This window comes from Ictidomys tridecemlineatus, chromosome 15 (assembly GCF_052094955.1).
Source record: "Ictidomys tridecemlineatus isolate mIctTri1 chromosome 15, mIctTri1.hap1, whole genome shotgun sequence".
In the NCBI taxonomy this organism is placed as follows: domain Eukaryota; kingdom Metazoa; phylum Chordata; class Mammalia; order Rodentia; family Sciuridae; genus Ictidomys; species Ictidomys tridecemlineatus.
The window spans coordinates 12,906,666-12,927,065 of NC_135491.1; the positions used below are offsets into that span (position 1 = coordinate 12,906,666).

At 52.2% G+C, this 20,400-nt stretch overlaps 1 protein-coding gene across 1 annotated transcript; it reads left to right on the forward strand.

Annotated features, from left to right (window-relative positions):
• Window positions 1–340: 340 nt before the first annotated feature.
• Window positions 341–16,831, forward strand: Tgfb1 (transforming growth factor beta 1). The gene is made up of 7 exons (XM_005336461.5): window positions 341–1,644; window positions 4,842–5,002; window positions 6,700–6,817; window positions 8,963–9,040; window positions 9,173–9,320; window positions 15,888–16,041; window positions 16,540–16,831. Exons 1-7 carry the CDS (start codon window positions 1,290–1,292, stop codon window positions 16,696–16,698), a joined length of 1,173 nt encoding a protein of 390 aa, XP_005336518.1. The 5' UTR covers window positions 341–1,289; the 3' UTR covers window positions 16,699–16,831.
• Window positions 16,832–20,400: the final 3,569 nt, after the last annotated feature.

Here is a 20,400-nt window from a genome sequence, read left to right on the forward strand (position 1 = left end):
AGGAGTCATCTCCTGCCCCAGTTTCTCACTTTCTTCCCCTTTTGGGTCCCCCTCCTCGGATCCCCTCTCCCTTTATCCCTGATCTCCCATTGAGCCCTCCCTGCCAGGTCTGCATTTTCTCGTTGACCCAACACCAACCCCCAAAGCCACCGCTAATCTCCGCCACCCGCTCTAGTATGGCTCAGCCGCCAGGAGGCAGCACCCTGTCCACGGGGCGGAGCCGGGGTGCCTGCCCCCTCCCCCTGGGGCTGAAGGGACCCCCCTCGGAGCCCGCCCACGCGAGATGAGGCCGGTGGCCCCCCCATGCCCTCCCCCTGGGGGTTGCCCCCGCCCCGCGCGCTTCCTGGGTGGGGCCGGGGCGGCCTCAAAACCCCCGCCGCCCTAGCCGGTCCCCACCGCCGCCGTCGCCGCCCTTCGCGCCCCGGGCCGTCCCCCTCCCTCCTCCCGCCGCGGATCCGCCAGACAGCGAGGCCCCCGGCCGGGGCAGGGGGACGGCCCCTCCGGGGCACCCCCGGCTCGGAGCCGCCCGCGGAGCCGGCCTCCGCCCGTTGCGGAGGAAGGAGCCGAGCAGCAGCCCGAGGCCCCTGAGTCTGAGACGAGCCGCTGCCGCCCCCGCCGCCGCCGCCGCCACCGCGGGGAGGAGGGGGAGGAGGAGCGGGAGGAGGGACGAGCTGGTTGGGAGAAGAGGAAAAAAAGTTTTGAGACTTTTCCGCTGCCGCTGGGAGCCGGAGACGCGGGGACCGCTTGGCGCGGCGCTGCCCCGCGAGGAGGCAAGACCTGGAGACTCCAGACCGTCCCCCGCTCACGGCCCCGGACGCTCGCTCCCTCCCTGCCCCCTACACAGAGTCCCCCCGGCGCCCCCATACCGGACCAGCTCTCAGGAGCCGCAAACCCCGCCTCCCGCGAAGACTTCACCCCAGACCTGGGGCGCACCCCCCTGCACGCCGCCCTTACCCAGCCTGTCTCCCGAGCCACCGCGCATCCTAGGACCCTCTCTCCCCCCGGGGACGGATCTCTCTCAGACCTGCCACAGCTCTCCCATTCAAGACCACCCACCTTCTGGTACCAGATCTCGCCCATCTCGATCTTCTCCCTGGGATATTGAGACAACCCGTGTCAGAGCCTCCCCGAGACCTGTGCTTCTTTCTTCCGGAGGCCTTCAATTTCCTTCCCCCGAGGCCCTTCTACCTTTCTCCGGGAGACCCCCAGACCCTACAGGGGCGGGGCCCCCCTATCCCACCTCTGCCCTGTTCGCGCTCTCGGCAGGGCCGGGGGGCGCCGCCTCCCCCATGCCGCCCTCCGGGCTGCGGCTCCTGCCGCTGCTGCTACCGCTGCTATGGCTACTAGTGCTGACGCCCGGCCGGCCAGTCGCGGGACTATCCACCTGCAAGACCATCGATATGGAGCTGGTGAAGCGGAAGCGCATCGAGGCCATCCGTGGCCAGATTCTGTCCAAGCTACGGCTCGCCAGCCCCCCGAGCCAGGGGGAGGTGCCGCCCGGCCCGCTGCCCGAGGCCGTGCTCGCCTTGTACAACAGCACCCGCGACCGGGTGGCGGGGGAGAGCGCCGAGCCGGAGCCCGAGCCCGAGGCGGACTACTACGCCAAGGAGGTCACCCGCGTGCTAATGGTGGAAAGCACCAACAGTGAGCTCGGAGGGGTGGGGGAGCCGGGACGGGGCCCCCAGGGGGCGCCGGAGTGCAGGGGTCACGGGGAGGAAATTACTGGCAAAGGAAACTGGCTGGAGGAAGGGGACCCCCGGGGTCTCCAAGATTGTGTGTGTGTGTTGTCCCGTTCCAAGTAGGATGCCGGGGCGCTGCCTCCCTCCCCACTCCTCCAAGGTTTCTGGTCTTAGAGAGAAGGGGAGAGTGAACGAAGTAGACCACTTTCAGAGAGCGACGACAGGAGTATGTGGGAACGTGGGGGAGAGCCCCCTAGAGAGAAAGAAGCAATTGAGAGATTTAAAAAAGTGCTTTCTCTCCGGGGTGCGCTGGAATACGGAGATAATGGGATTCCCTTTGCACAGAGGACAGCCCGGTTGGGGAGAAACGAAGACCCCAGCATTTGGGAAAGGAGAGGCAGTGGGAAAGCTGCCCTAAAAGCTCTGGGGTCGTTGCGACAGTAAGATTCAAGGCTAGAAAAGTAGGTGGGGAGAACCCCAGAAGTGCCAGAAAAGCGTAGAATAGACTCACTTTCAGAGGTCGCCAGGAACACGCGGGATTGTGGGAGATCGTGGAGAGAAGTGACCTGGGTTGAGTGTGATAGATGAGGGACGAAAGGGATGCAAAGTCGTTGGGAGAAGGAGGCTAGCGGGAGAAGCCTGGGGACCAGAGCCCTAGTGCCGAGCCCAGCAGGGGAAGTGAAATCAGTCACGGGAAGAGGGTCAGAGGAACTCCAATCATGCGAAGGGGGTTACAAAGAGGGGACACAGGCATGGGAAAGCTGTAACCCACGAGGCGGGCAGAGCAGTTATATGGTGCCATACCATGCTGAGAGCAGCGAGTCCCCTCGCTGCGGCAGGGAAAGCAGTAGATTGAGTGAGAAACTGAACCCCTGGGGTAAGTGTGATAAGAGGCGACAGCACTAGAGACCGAGGTGAGAAAATCGAGTTGGTAGGGGTGAGAGAGCCCCACGTGGGTGCCACGCGCGGGGGGAGGAGCCTGCGCTTCCAGGAGTCAGGAGGACCTCGCAGAGCTGAACATTGGCAGCCTGGCCCCCAAAGCCCCAGTTCCTCTTTGGGGAGGCTGGGGAAACCCCAGCGTCCGGCCGCCTGGCTCTCCTCCCTTCCCTTTCCTTCCCGTGCCCTGGGGACGGGGGCGGGGATCGCGCGCAGAGCCGGGGGCGAGACGGGGCAGGTCTGGTCCCCGCCCTCGCGGCTGCGTTGCCTCCCGCCTTGCTCATCCTAGCAACGGGCGGGGCTACTCCTGCGCCCGCCCCGTCGGCGCCCACGCGGGGACGCAGGCACCCTGCATGGCCAGGAGCTTTGGGGGGCGATCCCCCAGGTTTCCCTTTCTCTCTTGGGCGATGGGCTTTCCAGTCCCCGGCGCATTCCTGCGCCCAGTTTGTGGCTCCAATCAAAAGACGTCCCCTCCTCACCTACTTCTCTGTGTCGCCTTTTTTCATTATATAGGTTTTACATTGATTTCTCCCCTGAGTTGTCTCCATCTCTACTCTAATTGCTTATCTCTCTTCTCGACCGCGTCTGCTCTCTGGCCCGCGATCTCTCCATCTCTTGCCTCATCCCATTCGTGCCTTTGCCCACATATAGGTCTGGGGTGTGTCTCTCCATGCATTCCTTATCTATCTGCTCGTCTTCCCCACACCTCGTCCCATGACTCTGCTGTCTCTTCCTTTGTGCGGTACCCCACAACCCTTCCTGCCCTTTCCCCCCACCCCTATCTGTTACCCACTACCAAGGCTCTGCCCTTCCCTTCGGGATTGCTGAGTAACCACTGTGCCAAGAATAGGGCTTGTGGGGGCGGGGAGGGCTGGTGGGGCGGAGGACTAGGGGAAAGGGGCCACAGGAAGGGGTTTCCTTACTTCTTCCTCCTCAAATTCTCTCCATCATCTTTGCAACCCCACTTGTAGACTTCCAAAAAACCACTCCAGTAGATCCAAGAGTTCACTGCCTGCACTTCATCCCCAACCCAACATTTCCTAGACTAGATGATGCTCTTCTCCCCACTTCAGGCCTTTCCCTCCTAAAATGAACTTCATCTTCTCTAGCAGCTGGGAGAAGGAGTTGAGGGAGGAAGCAATTCATAATAATAGTAATAATAATAAAGTCACATTGGCAGGAAGACAGCATAATTTAGAGGTTAAAAGAGCGCAGTCCTTAGAACCAGCCTGCCTGATCTGAATCCCATTCTGCCACTTCCTATCTGTGGGTCTTTGAATTATTCATCTCTTTGTGCCTCAGTCTCCATCTATTACACAGATACAATAGGGTCTTCCTCACAGTGTTGTCATGAGGTTTCAGTGTCTTCTTTGTACTATGGTTTGAACAGCATCTGACAAATAGTGTTTTTGTTTGTTTGTTTGGTACCAGGGATTGAACCCAGAGGCACTTAACCATTAAGCCACATCCCCAGACCTTTTTTTATATTTTATTTAGAGACAGGATCTCACTGAGTTGCTTAGGGCCTCTCTGAGTTGCTGAGGCTGGCTTTGAACTCCTGATCCTCCTGCTTCAGCCTCCTGAGATACTGGGCTTACAGGGTGACCCACTGTGCCTGGCTACAACAATGTGGTCTTCAACATACACATTGTGGAGTGACTGGTGTGCACAGACTCTGTCACATGCTTTACCTGCACCATCTATGATCCTGGCATTGGGTGGTCTCTCACAGATGAAGATCTGGCTCAGGGAGAGGATTTGCTAGCCACAGGTTACACAGTGCTTCCGCCAGGAGAATCTAGGTAGGATGTCAGGAATTTCAATGAGTTTGCTGTTTTTCAAAGAATAACAGGAAACTGAGGTTCAGAGAGGGGATGTGAATTGCTCAAAGTCACACAGCTGAGAAACAGCAAAGGCACTTTCTGATCCCAGAGCCCATATCTTTGAACCTTTCTCTGCAATTAAATTTGTATTTGAGGTTCCAAGCCCTGGGGAAGCCTAAGCAAGCAGAGCAACCCCTCATGGTGGCAGCCTATGCTGGGTGGGTGTTCGATAGATGATGCCTGGTGGGAGAGAAGGTGGATAGGTCCTGTGGTACAGAGGAGGAAACAGAGGGGAAAAGCACCCCAACCCAGAGCTGTCAGCTCCACACACTTAAACTTGGGGTCTTCCTGCTCCCCTTACTCTGCCAAACCCCTGATATCCTCTATCTCTCCTCCTGCCTAGAAATCTATGAGAAAACCAAGGACATCTCACACAGCGTGTACATGTTCTTCAACACATCAGAGCTCCGGGAAGCGGTGCCGGACCCTCTATTGCTGTCCCGGGCAGAGCTACGTCTGCAGAGGCTCAAGGTAAAAGCCGAACAGCACGTGGAGCTGTACCAGGTGAGGACATGAGCCCAAGAAGTGGGATGCAGCCTCAGGAGCTGAGCTGTGGCCACTGGGTTGGAGGGAAGGCTGCTAGCTGCAGGGTCTACACAGATGGTGCCTGAATAATGGAGGAACTCAGACCTCTAAATCCTAGGGTTCTTTACCACTTCCATACTCCGAGAGCAGGGTATGATGGTGCATGCCTATAATCCCAGCAACTTGGGAGACTGAGTCAGGAGGATAGCAAGTTCAAAGCCAGCCTCAGCAATTTAGCAAGGCCCTCAGAAACTTAGTGAGACCCTATCTCTAAATTAAAAAATAAAAAGGGCTGGGGATTGTAGCTCAGTGATTAAAAGCCCCTGGATTCAATCCCTAGTACAAAAAAAAAAAATCCCAGAGAACTTTCATATTCTTACCCAGGCATAATGAGACATGTCTGTAATCCCAGTGACTTGGGAGTCTAAGGCAGGGAGATCTTAAGTTCATGGCCAATCTGGCCAATTTGGCAAGACCCTGTCTCAAAATAAAAAGGACCTAGGATGTAGTTCAGCAGTAGAGCACCCAAGGGTGCTATCCCCAGTACCACCACCACCACAACAAAACCCCACAAACAACATACAATTTTAAGACTATCCTACAATGTTAATTGCTTAGAAGATTGGAATCTTATTAGGAGTTTGACTGTTTAAGATAGCTCAGTGGTAGCAGGGCGTGGTGGTGCATGCCTGTAATCCCAGGGACTCAGGGGGCTGAGGCAGGAGGATCCTGAGTTCAAAGCCATCCTCAGCAAAAATGAGGCATGAAGGGGATGTGGCTTAGTGGTCAAGTGCCCCCTGAGTTCAATCCCCAGTCCTCACCTTCCCCCCCAAAATGATAGCTCAGTGGTAGAACAGTTGCATAGTATGTTGTAAAGCCCTGAGTTCTATCCCCAGCACCACCACCACTGATGATGTGGTTAGCTGCCTATTTTGAACTTCACAGGTAAAGAACATTCCCAGGAAATTCCTTTGGACTGTGCTGCTCTAAAGATGGAGTCTTTAGGAGGATTAGGGCTTCTAGGAGACCTGGAATCTCTAGAAGGTTCTGTGACCTAGAATCCACGTCATATGGAATCTTGTAGAGACTTGCAATGGGAGAATTTTGTCTAATGTTAGTTTCTCGGAGTCTAGAGAATTCAACATCTGCTGTAGCCCCTGATGTCCTGCATGCAGCCCCAGGGGTTGTTCCACAGAGATGCTGGGCACCTGCAACATTTAGGGGTATGACCTGTCAGACCCTTGGCTTGGTAGAACATTAGCGCTGTAGAACTGCTCAGGCTTGGACATTAGCGTTACGTTAGGGTGAACATAATCCCTTAGAAAGTTAACAACTCTCAGAATCCAGGGTGTCCAAATTGTTGACCTGTATGCTCCGCCAAAGCCCAGAACTTTAGCAGCAGCTTGACATTGTGGGTTTTCCAAGGTCCCCACAGAGGACACAGGGAACCAGGGACAGAGGCTGAACTGGGTACCTTGACCCAGGCCTGGGGCTCTTTCTATCTGTCATGGGTGTTGGGGTGGGGGGGAGCCTGAAGGCCCACAATGTGATAACTTGGGAGGCTCGTGTCTGGGGACTGTCTGGAGGTCTACTTGGGGGAACAGACAAGTGAGGGTACAGTCAGTGTATGCTGGGGGCATAGTGGCATCTGCCTAATCCCCATTTATCATCTTCAGAAATACAGAAACAATTCCTGGCGCTACCTCAGCAACCGGCTGCTGACCCCCAGTAACACGCAGGAGTGGTTGTCCTTTGACGTCACTGGAGTCGTGCGGCAGTGGCTGAGCCAAGGAGGTGAGGATTGCTCTCTGCCCCACCCACCCTGTTTCTTAATGGGGTCAGTCCTGTTGTTTGTTCTAGGGTCACCCTTCCTAGCACCCCACTATCTGACATTTGTGCCAAAGAGCTGAGCTTGACCTTCTTCCCTGAGGCACACCTGGGTTTATATATGAATCCATTAATGGTTAATGCATTTCCTGAGCTCTCTCCTCTGCCCTACCCTGGGGACACAGCAGTGACCAGAACAAGGCCCCATTCTTGCCTTCAGGAAGCTCATTATCCATTGGGTGGGTGAATGGAGAACAGGTCTGTGGCCATGTGATGATGCCCAGAGTGGGCAGCCCACAGGAGAGCCCACGGGAGGTGCCTGACCAGTCTGGACTCAGGCAGGGATTTCTGGAAGAGAGGACATTTGAGCTGGTGTCTGAGAGATGAGTAGAGCCAGCCAAGTAAAGAAGAAGGGGCAAGAATACTCTGTGCCAAGGCACTGAGGTCAAGGAGAGCCTGACACATTTAATCTGTCCATAAAAGAATTGTGTCCAGTCATTGCCGGTTGAGTCCAGTGTCCCCATATCACTCTTCCTTCTTGACCTCTCATGCTCAGGCATTCATTCAGTAAACGCCAACATGTTTCTGCTCTGTGCCTGGCACAGTACTAACCAAGACTACCCTGGGTCATGCCTTCATGGGGCCCACCAGGCCCTTCTGGATGCCTAGGAGGTCTTGCCAAAGCCCTAGCAGGTGTAATAACCTAGCATGATCAAGGCCAGAAGTGTGAGCACAGGCAGAGTGGTCAGGGCTGGGGTGAGGGCAGTCCTAAGTGCTATGGGAACCCAGAGAAGGTACCCAAGCCCATTTGGGGGTCAGGGAGGGCTTCCTGGGGGGGTTGTGTTGAGACTCATGGGATACGTAGTAATTTGACAAGATGAATAAAACAGGGACTAGGAAGTAGGGGTGGGCACCAGGAGGAGTGTCCTTGGCCACTGGACAAAGGCCTGGAAGGATCTGGTCTGTCTTGGTTGATGCTGACTCCCAAACTCCAGCTCAAGGTCAAGCACACAGTAGGAGCTTAGAAAACACCACTGACACATTCATTCAAGAAACATCTCTCACCTGCGTGTGTAAAAGTGCCCACGCTTGCACCACAGCCCTACCTTTTGGCACATGTGTGTCTTGGGCAAGTCACTTCTGTTTTGTGTGCCTCAGTGTCCTTGTCTGAAAAATGGGCAGTTTGGGTGAGGGCTACCCACCCCCTCATAATGCACATAGAGATAATGCACATAGAATTCAGAACAGGACCTGACTCCTGGTACACAGTAGACACTTGTTTTTTAAATTTTTAATATTTTTTATTTGTTCTTTTTAGTTATACATGACAGTAGAATGCATTTTGACACATCCTACCTACGTGGAGTATAACCCCATTCTCGTGGTTGTACATGATGTGGGGTTACACCGGTCGTGTATTCATATAGGAACATAGGAAAGCTATGTTCGATTCATTCCACTGTCTTTCCCATTCCCATTTGCTCTCCTTTCCCCGCCATTCCCCTTTGTCCCCATCCAGTAAACCTACACCTACCCCAGCTTCTGCCTATTGTGAGTCAGCATCTACATATCAGAGAGAGAACATTCGGCCTTTGGTTTTGGGGAACTGGCTTATTTCACTTAGCATGATAGTCTCCAGTTCCATCCATTTACCAGCAAATGCCATACTTTCATTCTTCTTTATGGCTGAGTACTATTTCATTGTGTGTCTTTCATTGTGTGTCGGTGTTTATTTTTGTGACCGTGGTCCAGGCTGGTGGACGATAAGAGAAGCAAGGATCCCTGTCCTGGTTCGTCCTGCTTTCTGCTGAGAGAAATAAACAGCCAAACACAGATGTCAGAGAGGGGGAATCCTGCTGTGACAAAGGAAAATGACTTCATGGTGTGGGAGGGGTGCACGTTCTGGAGGGCCTCTCTGAGGAGGTGACATTTGAGCTGAGCCCTGAAGGAGCCAGCAACTCAAAGACCTGGTGCAAGAGACCTGCAGAGAGAGGGCAGGGTGGGGTGCCTTGGGGAGGCGGAGGGAGCCCCGAGTTTGCTCCTTCCTGCCTCCTCCTGCAGGGGCTGTGTGAGCCGAGCCCTCAGACTGGCTTCCCTTTCCCCTTCCCACAGAGGAGATAGAGGGCTTTCGTTTCAGTGCCCACTGCTCCTGTGACAGTAAAGATAACGTGCTCCAAGTGGACATCAACGGTGAGTGTGAGTTTGTGTGTGTGTGTGTGTGTGTGTGTGTGTGTGTGTGTGTTTCAGAGAGAGAGAGAGAGAGACCCCTTTTGCCTCCCTGCTCACTGACCGTCCCTCTGAGAATCTCCCAAACCCAAGCAGGGATCGGTCCCAGACGCCGGGGTGACCTGGCTGCCATTCATGACATGAACCGGCCCTTCCTGCTCCTCATGGCCACCCCACTGGAGAGGGCCCAGCACCTGCATAGCTCCCGGCACCGCCGAGCCCTGGACACCAACTACTGCTTCAGGTGACTTCCGCAGCCTTCAGCTGGGGCCTTGTAGGGTGGGGCTTGGCTGCTCTCTGCTGGCCAGTGGACACCTGCCGGGTGCTGTGCTTGGCTGAGCTTCTCCTTGAGCCTGGGGAGCTCTGGGACAAGTTCCTCGTTTTGGAATGCCGGGGCTTGGGAACTAGGAGTCCTATAACGTGGGCATGAGCTTGTCTTCTTGCTGGCGTGTTGGAATCGGAGGCTGTTAGAATGTTGGACACCAGGAGTTGGATTCAATGTGGGAAGGTTGCCTTTTGGAGTGCTTCACGGTTGACAGTTGGGGTTCTAGAATGTTGGGATTCTGGCATGCGGAAGTTCAGTGTTAACCATGGAAAGCCAGGGCATGGTACTCAAGGAAAGCTGGAATGTTGGGATCCTAGAACTTGGGAATTTGGAATTGGGAGATTGCTGCTTTGGATTCTGAGAGCACGGCCACCTACCATGTTGGCCGATGGGAATCCTGAAAATTGGGCTCAGGACGGTGGACTCTTATGTTGAAATGTTAGATGCGCGAATGTTGGAGAAAGCCAGAATATGGGTATCTAGAACACTGGAGCTCGGGGTTGGAATGTTGGGTCTTAGACTGCTGGGATCTTGGAAGGATGGCAGGACCTCCTTGAGTGATGGACTCGGAGCTGTGGAATGTTGGAATGCAGCATTGAAATATGGAAATTCAAGAATATCACGAGCCTCCAGAGTTGGAAAGTGGGCATCCTAGAAAGTTGGAAATGCTGTCAGAATGTCAGAGTCCTAAGATGCTGGAGTATTGCAGTCTAAGAACGTTGAAGGTGGCATGCCTATAACCTGCTGGGGAGGCTGAGGGAAGAGGATCCCAATTAGAGGCCAACCTTGGCAACTTAGAAAGACCCTGTCTCAAAATAAAAAATAAAAAAAGGGCTGGGGATGTGGTTCAGTGGTTAAGCGAACCTGGGTTCAATCCAGGTACTGAAAAAAAAAAAATGAATCTGATCCAGACTGTACATTCAACTATCAAGTTTCCAAAAATAGAGAAACAGAGAAGCATGTTAAGCCACACCACAGGGATGCAGTCAGCCCAACTCAGATGGTGGGAAACCTGTTCTAGTTTCTCCCACAAATACAATGCAAAGAGGAGAGGAGGATGTACATATAAAGAAGTATCTATCTATCTATCTATAGAGAGGGGGGGAGAAAGAGATGGTTCTGTAGATTTTTAGAAGAATCCAAAGGGATGCTAGGGGTCGTGGTATGCTTCTGTTTTCCCAAGTACCTGGGAGGCTGAGGCATGAGGACTATAAATTCAAGTCCAGCCTGGGCAACTTAGTGGGACCCTATCTTAGAATTTTAAAAAACATTTAAATAAAAAAATAAAAGCCTGTCATTCCAGTGCCTTGGGAGCTTGAGGCAGGAAGACTGCAAATTTGAGGCAAGCCTAGGCAACTTAGTGAGATCTTGTGTCAAAATAAAAATAAAAAGGACTCGGGATGTATCTCAGTGGTAAAGCACCCCTGAGTACCATCTCCAGTTCCTCAGGAATAAAATAAATAAGGAAAGAAAGGAAGGAAGGAAGGAAAAGAATGAATCTGAAGGTGCACTGAAACTGATTGCAGTGTGCAGACCTTATTTGAATTTTTATTTATTCAGACTTTCTTCAAAAGAAAGACATTTGTTTGAGCCGAGGGTGTAACTCAGTGGTACAGCATTTGCCTGGGTTTGATCCCCAGCATCACCAAAAGAGAGAGAAAGAGAAAGAGAGAAAGACACACAGACAGTAGGGGAAATGTGAACCCGTCATATTTGAACCCTGATATTTGATATCAATGAATTATTGCTAATTGTTTACATGGCGTTGTGGTTATGTGTTTGTTTTTTTTCCCCAGGGCTAGGGATCAGACCCAGAGCCTTGTGCTTGCTAGGCAAGTGCTTTATCACTGAGTTATTTCATGAGCCACTGGTGATGATTTAAAATCACCTTCATTTTCTTAGAGGTACATATTGAACTTATTTTTTTATGCAGTCTGAGGTCCAGTCACAAGACCTTACATTGAACTTCTTATGGGTGAAATAACATAGTAGATAGCATGTGCTTCAGAAGAACCCAGTGACAGAGAGGAAGTGGGTGGGGGTAGATATATGATCAGGCTGATGATGAGGTTATGACTTGATGATTGTTGAAGCTGATGATTGTTACTGTGAGGACACAAGGATGCCACATGTAGGTTGAACAGCTCTAATTCAAAATCCAGAATCTGAAACTTTGTGAGCATCGACGTCATGTTCAGAAAGTTTGGGATTTCAGAGCATTTTGGATTTTGGATTAAAGATGCTTACCTGGTAAAGTCTATGCAAATACCTCCAAATCAACCCCAGGCTGTGGTCAGTGGGAGAGCACTTGCCTAGCATGTGTGAGGCACTGGGTTCAATCCTTAGCACCACTTAAACAAATAAAATAAAGGCAAGCTGTTTATCTACTACTGCAAAAAAAAATTTTTTTAAAGGACTCGGGGGCTGGGGATGTGGCTTAGTGGTTTAGTGCTCCTGGGTTCAATCTCCAGTACCTCCCCCGACCAAAAAAAAAAAAAAAAAAAGTCACAAAAAAAAAAAAACCACTCTGAAATCTGAAACACCTCTAGTCCCAGCATTTACAATAAGGAATACTCAATTTGTAATGCAATAGTTTGAAACTTCCCATACTAAGAAATTGTTCTTAATGTCAGCTCAAACACCACTTTGACCCCCAACAGAAACCTCCCTCACAGCTGTCTCCAGTAGCCAAGGAGGATGGGAGGTGCCAGGTCTCCTGGGGCTGCAGGTGGATTTCTTTTATGCATTAGGCCCTGCTGGTCTTATTTATTTATTTATTTTCTTGTGGGATTGAACCTAGGTGCTTAACCACTGAGCCACATCCCCTAGCCCTTTTTATTGTTTCTTTTGAGACAGAGTCTCGCTAAGTTATTCAGAGCCTTGCTAAATTGCTGAGGCTGGCTTTGAACTTGTGATCCTCCTGCCTCAGGCTCCTGAGTTCTTGGGATTATAGGCGCACGCCACTGTGCCTGGCTCCTGCAGGGTCATTTTTTTTAATTTGTTCTTTTTAGGTATACATGACAGTAGAGCATATTTTGACATATTGATACAAACGTGGAGAACCTCTTATTCTAATTAGGGTCCCAGTCTTGTGGTTTTACATGATGTGGAGATTCACTGTGGTGCATTTATATATGCACATGAGGAAGTTAAGTCTGATTCCTCCTGCTGAGTCCTTTTTTAATATTTATTTTTTAGTTAGACACAATATCTTTATTTTTATGTTGTGCCGAGAATCGAACCCAATGCCTCACGCTTGCTAGGCAAGCACGCTACCACTTGAGCCAAATCCCCAGTCCCTTCTCCTGCTGAGTCTTGATAGACTGGGCAGAAGAGGTTCACAAAGGCAAGGGCTGTGCGAATCCCAGGCTCAGCACACATTGGGCCCCAGTGTGTCCTGTCCGGGACAGATGAGGAGGAGCCCGCCAGATCACCTGGAGGGCATATTCTCTGCCCCATGGCTTCTGATTGAGAGGGTCTGGGAATTTGTATTTCCCTCAAGTTCCCAGGTACTGCTGCTGTTGGTGGTCCAGGGACCCTTCCCTCATGGGGAACCACTGATTTGGGTGATAGCATCACAGACTGTTTAAAGCCTTGGACTCAGAACCCCAGCTCCAGAGCTGGGCCGCCGATTAAAGATGATCTGGACCATCTGGAGTCCAGGACTCCCCCTCCAAGATGGTAAAAGCCAGGAGAATTTTTCCCCCAAAACAGGTATACACATGCACACATGCGGGCAGAAGGTTGAGTGTCAGGAGGCCCCCTGAGTGTTTCGTCCTGCAGGTTACACACCCTGTTTGATCCAACATCCCCCATCTCCTTGAACCCACAGGAATCCGAAGCCCATCTAAACTGGGGAGAGGTGAGGCTGCATTTGTGAGAACTTTAGTTTCCTAAGTCCTTTCTCAGGGTCCTGTGGCACCTGGAAAGATCTCTTTTTTAATTCTAATTTTTTAGTTGTTGAATGACCTTTATTTTATTGATTTATATGTGATGCTGAGAATCAAACCCAGTGCCTCACCCATAGGCAAGCGCTCTTCACTGAGCCACACCCCCAGCCCTGGAATGACCTTACCTTGCTCCAGGAGTTCCTTGTCACCTCTTCTTCTGCTTGACTGGCATGGTCACCCCAGGAAGATGAGGCCACAGGCTCCACAGGGTCAGCTGGGAACCTGGCCCCGCCCACCTAGTGCAGGCTGCCTCCCCCCTTCTGGGGGGGGGGCTGCTTCTTCATTTCTCAAAGGGGAAGAAGAACGAGCCTGCCCTGCGGTGTTTTGAAATGAATTGATCCATTCTCTTTCAGCTACATTTTGGACAGGTAAATACAGGCAGATAGACCAAACCCAGGAAGATAAAGTGACCCCCCCCACTCTGACCCCAGCCCCTCTCTAAAGAGGCGGCCACCTTGGCCCTACTGGGTCTTCTTCCAGAGGGAGTCTCTGCCGTACATATTTACATATATTCACATATTCTTTTTAATTTTGCCCAACTGGTTGTCTTTTGCAGGTTATTTTGATTCTAAAAGTAACAACCTACCTACTGCTGAGGATTTGGGAAATTTAGAAAGATACTGCTACCTGTCACACTAGCACATAAAAAGTCACTGTTTCCAGGTGTGGTGGTGCATGCCTGTAATCCCAGTGGTTTAGGAGGCTGAGGCAGGAGGATCAAAAGTTTGAGATAAATTATAAATTATAAATTACCAGCCTGGGTAATTTAGTGAGACTGTCAAAATGAAAAAAAGGATTGGGGATGTAGTTCAGTGGTAGAGCACCTCTGGGTTCAATCCCTAATACCACAGAAAAAGAAAGAGAGCAGGTGGCTGGGAGGGAGAGAGGAAGGAAAAAAAAAAGTTACTACCAGAGTTTGAATATATTTCCTACTAGTCTTTTGGTGCATAGCAGAATTTGGATTATGCTGTACCTGTACCTTTGAATCATGTTTTTTGCACATGTCACACACATGGACTGTAAAGTTCTCCTTGCTTCCCATGAGTCAACTTCTGTGGCCAGGCTCCCTGGTCATCTCAGCTGGGGTGCCCAGGGCCAGCACACAGAACACCCCATTCCTCTCAGGCAGAACCTGCGCTGGACAGGAGAGGACTGGCCTTTGGATCTGAGCCTGCAGATCTTGCCAAAAGATAGAGGTTAAAATAGCAGTATAAACACTACTGTCCTCCAATGTGCTTTTTAAAAACAGATGTTCATCAATTAATTTACACATCCAGCATTTGCTGAGTGTCTACTGTGTGCTGGGCACTGGCAGGCACTGGGGAGACATTAGGGGAGAAAACAGAATTTCCCATGCCTAGAGGAAGACAGAGGAGCTCTATTAAAATAAAAGGTGATGATAAGTTCTAAGAAGGAAAATATATCAGAGGAAAAGGACAGAGGAAATAGATATTAGGAACTATTTATTTCCCTTGCTCTGATTAAAATTGATTTGTTATGGACAATTTCACATGTTGACAAAGGCAGTGGAGATAATTTAATGAAGTTCTGTTAACTCTCATCCAGCTTCAACAATTATCAGGATTTTGTCTCACTTGAAATATGGTCATTTTCATATTTTCTTATAATAAGTGTAGCATCGTATTGCACTAAATGGAATTAATAGTCATTCTGATTGATATTTTGGATAAGATGGCCCAGGCAGGTCTCTCTGAGGAGGTGATATTCATTTGTGTAATTGGTATTTATTGAGCACCTGCTGTGTGCCAGGCATTGTGTTGGGAGTCAAGACTCCCTGAGTGACAGACATTGGAGACAAGGTTTAAATGAAGTGAAGGAATGATCCAGAGTGGCTATCTGTGGAAAGAACAAGCCAGGCAGAGAAAGTGCAGAGGCCCTGGATAGGACTGTGTTTGAGGAACAGACGGGAAGCCATTGTGGCTAGAGTGACATGAGCATGGGTGACAGTTGAGATCAGCCAGATCCGGTAGCATCTGGGGCTCATGTGAGTACTTGGGCATTTGCCATGGGGATGGATCCAAGTCCAGAGCAAAGGAGCACATGATAGTCTATAGCATGTGGCCTGGGAAGGCACAGGTTTCTGTTTTGTTTGTGTTGTCCCCAGCAGTAGGTCCTAGCCCAGCACGCAGCAGTAGTTCAGTAAATATTTTTTACACAAATAGAACATATGAGCACATGTGGGCCACATTCTTTTTTTATGTTCCATGTGTGATTGTGCCATGATTTATTTAGCCTTTTCCTGTGGATGTCTATTCAGCTTCTTACAGGCTTATTAAGCACACTGCATGCGATTATGTTTTTGATGATGCTCTCATCACAGTGGTTGACTAGAGGGAGTGCTTGAACCGTGCTAGTGATGATCGGCACCCCTACTGTTACTGTTGTGACTACCACAGGGGGTGCAAGGGAGGCGGAGGTGGAGATGTGGCTGGGGAGCAACCTAGGGCCGGCACATGTGCAGGGAGGAGCAGTGTGGCCTGCCTCTGCTCCTGACCTGCGCTCCTTTTGCCTGCAGCTCCACAGAGAAGAACTGCTGCGTGCGGCAGCTATACATTGACTTCCGCAAGGATCTGGGTTGGAAATGGATCCATGAGCCCAAGGGCTACCATGCGAACTTCTGCCTGGGACCGTGCCCTTACATTTGGAGCCTGGACACGCAGTACAGCAAGGTGGGTCTAGCTCACAAGGTTGTGGGGAACAGGGACCAAACAAAAAATAAGTGAGTTAAATAAGAGAAGAGAGAGAAAAGCAAGGATGGATAGCCGGGTGGGTGGCATCCACCTGTAATCCCAGCAACTCCGGGGGCTGAGGCAGGTGGATGGAAAGTTCGAAGCCAGCTTTAGCAACTTAGCAATGTCCTAAATAATTTAGTGAGACCCTGTCTCAAAATAAAAAATGAAAAGGGCGGGCGGGGTAGCTCAGCGGTAAAGCACCCTGGGTTTGTTTAATCAAGAGACGGAGACAGGGTTTGGGTAGGAGGAATAAAGAGATGAGGAGAGACAGAAGCAGAGATGGATCAGGACAGACGGAGAGAGCTGAAGAGAGACAGACAGGTATGGGGAGACTAGCGGGATGCGGACCGTGAGCAGGGGCGGTGTGAGGGAGGCCACAGCCTTGCCCCCTCCACCAGTGCTGGCCCAGACCCTGACCTGTCCGGCCGTCCGCAGGTCCTGGCTCTGTACAACCAGCACAACCCAGGCGCATCGGCGTCGCCGTGCTGCGTGCCGCAGGCTCTGGAGCCTCTGCCCATCGTGTACTACGTGGGCCGCAAGCCCAAGGTGGAGCAGCTGTCCAACATGATCGTGCGCTCCTGCAAGTGCAGCTGAGGCCCCGCCCCGCCCCGCCCCGCCCCGGCAGGCCCGGTCCCGCCCCCGCCCCGCCCGCCGCGCCCGGGCTGTATTTAAGGATTTCTGCACCCCCAAGCCCACCTGGGAGGCTCATTAAAGGTGAGAGAGGACAGGTGGTCTCTGTTTCATTGGGCGCCTAAGTGGATCTCTCTCCTTCACGCTGCGCTCCCTCTCTCTCTGTCTTTCCCCAGAAGACATTCATTTGCCTCCGTCACACAAACACCAAGCGCGTGGTGTGTTCCAAGGGCCACCTGTAGGTGCAGGGGACCAGTGGTGAGCCCTAGTTAAAGCTGTTTGTCAAGCACCTTGGGCACTCTTCTAAGAGCCTCACCTTCATGAACTCACGGACTCTCAGGGGTTCTGATAACACCTATCTTACAAAAGGGAGGAAGCAGAAGCCTGGAGAGTTTAAGGGAGTATTTCCTGCGCACCAGGAACCTAACTCTCTGGGGTGGGGAGACTAGACAGCAAGAAATAATGGTTCAGTGATAAGTAGCATGTGGACAATAACGCAGGATGGAATGAGAGAGATGGCTTTGGGGAGGAGGGAGGGCCTCTTGGAGGGAGTGGCATTTGAAACTTGAAGGAAGCCAAGAAGGCAGCCTAGGGGTGGACTTGAGGCAGGGAGTGTTCTCCGTAGAAAGAGGATGAAAAAGCAAAGACCCGGAAGCCATGACCAACTGAGGAAAGAGGCCAGTGTGGTTGGAAGAGGGTGAGCAAGGGAAGGGTTTTGGGAGCTGAGTCAGATTGTAACACTCTGCAGGCCAGAGAGTAACAACAGTTCTACTTGCCAGGTGTGTCATCTCGCCTAACTTCCTGCATTCGCCCTGCAGCCTGACAGAGCAGGGGTTGGCAAAGTGCAGCCCACAGCCAACTGCAGCTCACCGCCTGTTTTTGTAAAGTTATATTGGACACAGCCACACTCCTTTGACTACATATTGTCTATGACTGTGGCACTACTTCACAGCAGAGCTGAGTAGAGACCATGCAAAGTCAAAAATATTTACTACCTAGGTTTTTTTTTTTTTCAAGTTGTAGATGAACACAATACCTTTGTTTTATTTATTTTTATGTGGAGCTGAGGACCGAACCCACATAAAAATAAAAAACCCACTTGTGAGAACCTCACAAGTGCTAGGCAAGTGCTCCACCACCGAGCCACAACCCCAGTCTCTACTATCTGATTCTTTATAGAAAAAGCTTGCTGACCCTGCAATGGAGACCACTTGATCTTCACTTTGCAGATGGGGACACTGCACAGCTAGTAAACAGCAGAGCTGAGAGTTTAGCCTAGGCAGCTTGAGTTGGGGGGGCATATATGCAAGCCCTATGCTCCGATGGCTTCCTGAGTCACATCAGGGGTGTAGGACAGCAGGAACTTGTCCTCTGAGGGAGGTGGGAGCCCCATCAGGGTTCTGAATGGAGGAGAGGCATGAATTGACCCAGAAGCTCGGGGTTGGGAGTACCTTCTGGCTGATGGTTGAGAGTAGAATGAGTGAGGGTAAGGATGATGGAAGAGAGACCTTTCGTGCAGACAGGGTGGGCTTTCCTCTGCCATCTTGACTCTTCCATCTGCTGTAGTTGTGTTTGTGAATTTTCTCCTGCTTCCTCTTTCTCTCGCCTCTCAGTTTCCTCTTCCTCCAGAGATTCACTTCCCCCCTCTGTGCCCTGCCCTTCTCAGGCCCGGGGCCCCTTGACTTGCTCCTCTCCCTAGGGATTGTCTGGGGCAGAAGACAGTGGGAGTGCAGTGCAGCCATGGGCCTAGAGCAGTTGGCAGCACTGTGGCTGAGCGTGAGCATCCTGGGCCTTCCTCCTGCCCCAGGTCTGGGAGCTGCATGGGGCCAAGTTGGGAGAAGCTCACTGTGCAAGGACATATTGCCATTGTCACCAGCCTCATGTGTGGAGACACTGCTGAGTGGCAGAAACACAAAGCAAGGACACAGTGACATGGGCTGTAGTCACTGTAGCCCCATAAGGATGTGGTACATATGCTCTCCCACAGAGACTGAAATATGGGCAATGTCCCACAATCTTACATTCACCTCTCAGAGTTGCAGTGGACACACAGGGGCTCATGCCTAAACCAGGACACATGGAGTGCGACACCTGCAGCAGTCACAGCCCACACATACAGATACAAACAGAGTGTCACCCCATCACATAAACACAGCCCAACCTTGGAGCTTCATTGGGACATGACACAAGCAGAGACTTCAATAGCAAAACAGTCACACCAATATATTCCATAGGGTCATGGTCACCACCACCACATACCAGACATAGATTCAGACAGTTACAGACACACATCTCAGCATCAGAGCTCCTCAGGAAATGGACACCCCCCAGGCAGTTACACAAACATCCTTCCTGGGGTCATGGTCACCCCACATCACACACACAGGTTTGACATATGTCACAGTCACAGACTGCCAGTGGTCCTACCCACTGTCTTGACATTTCACCGCCATCCCCACTCCCCTGGGGAGTTCCATGTGGCCCACTGATGGCCACGACCTTGTCACACCCAGGGTCCCAGACAGTGCAGCTCCCACACACCCAGACACACCCCCGGGGTCCCCAAGGCCCTCAAGCCCGGCACTGCCTGTGGACAAGCGCTGGCTTCGCGCTGTGGCGGTCGCCCCGCCCGCCGGTGACACACCCCGCCCACCTGCCCGGGGCTGCCGCCGAGCTGGCGCGGGGGAAGGCAAAGTGTGGGCTCAGCACCTTCACCAGCCGCGTGCGCGGTCCGGGCCCTGCCACCCTGGCACCGTGGCCCGCTGGGTGGCCCGGCTCAGTCGGGACACGTCTGCGCCGCCCGCACCAACCGCAGGGGCAGGGGCAGGGGCAGGGCCGGGGTTCGGGGCGCTCCGCTGCCTTCCCGCCAGCCCCGCCCGGGACAGCGCGGCCGTCCGTCGGGGGAAGTCGTGGGGGGAGCCTGGGTTCCGGCTGGAGCCCCGGCTTCCCGTCCGGCCGACGGGCAGGAAGCGGCCAGGGGAGGCCAGCTCAGGCCTTCCTGCCGGCTCCGGGGATGGGGTCGGTATGGGGGAGGAGCGGGGGAGCCCCCTTCCCGCCAGGTCTCTGGGCGTCCCAGTGCTAGGTGTGTCCTGGTTCCAGTAGAAACTCACAGGTGTGATCAGGCCCCGTGTGTGCACCTGGAGGGGGGGGGGTCTCCAACAAGTGTGGTGGCTCTAAGCCGCTGGCCTGGCACCTCTTGGCCTTTGGTGGGTGGTGGTGGCAGCGGGTGCGCCCCAGCACGTGTTCGGCTCCGTGTCTGTGGCTGCGCTGCATTTCTGTTGAGTGTGTCTGCTGGTTCATGTTTCTGCTGGACACGCCGGGGTACTTTCCATGGGCTCCATGTCCTGGCACTGACTGGTGAGTCTGTGTACCAGTGGGTCGCTAGTTTTTTCTTTTTCCCTCCCCCTCAACGTCTTCCCGGTTCTCTTGGTGTAAATTTCTATGTTCTTAGTGTAAATTCAACCTGAAATTTGGGTGTTTTCTGCATGCTTATAGGTCTGTGATAAAGATGTTTCCAGGAGGTGTTGTGTGTTGTGTATTTGGCTTTTAAAGGAAGTTTTTGGTACACATGTGTGATTGTTGCCAGTGTCTGTGTGTCTGTACATGTTTTTTTTTTTGTGGTGCTAGGGGTGAATCCGAGGCCTGGAGCATGTTGGGCAAGTGCTC

What these genes read in the sequence shown, in the direction of transcription:
- Tgfb1 (XM_005336461.5), top strand. Translation starts at nt 1,290, where the DNA reads ATGCCGCCCTCCGGGCTGCGGCTCCTGCCGCTGCTGCTACCGCTGCTA. An exon ending in AATGGTGGAAAGCACCAACA is followed by an intron (nt 1,645 to 4,841) that starts GTGAGCTCGGAG and finishes CCTCCTGCCTAG; the next exon opens with AAATCTATGAGAAAACCAAG. An exon ending in GACACCAACTACTGCTTCAG is followed by an intron (nt 9,321 to 15,887) that starts GTGACTTCCGCA and finishes TTTTGCCTGCAG; the next exon opens with CTCCACAGAGAAGAACTGCT.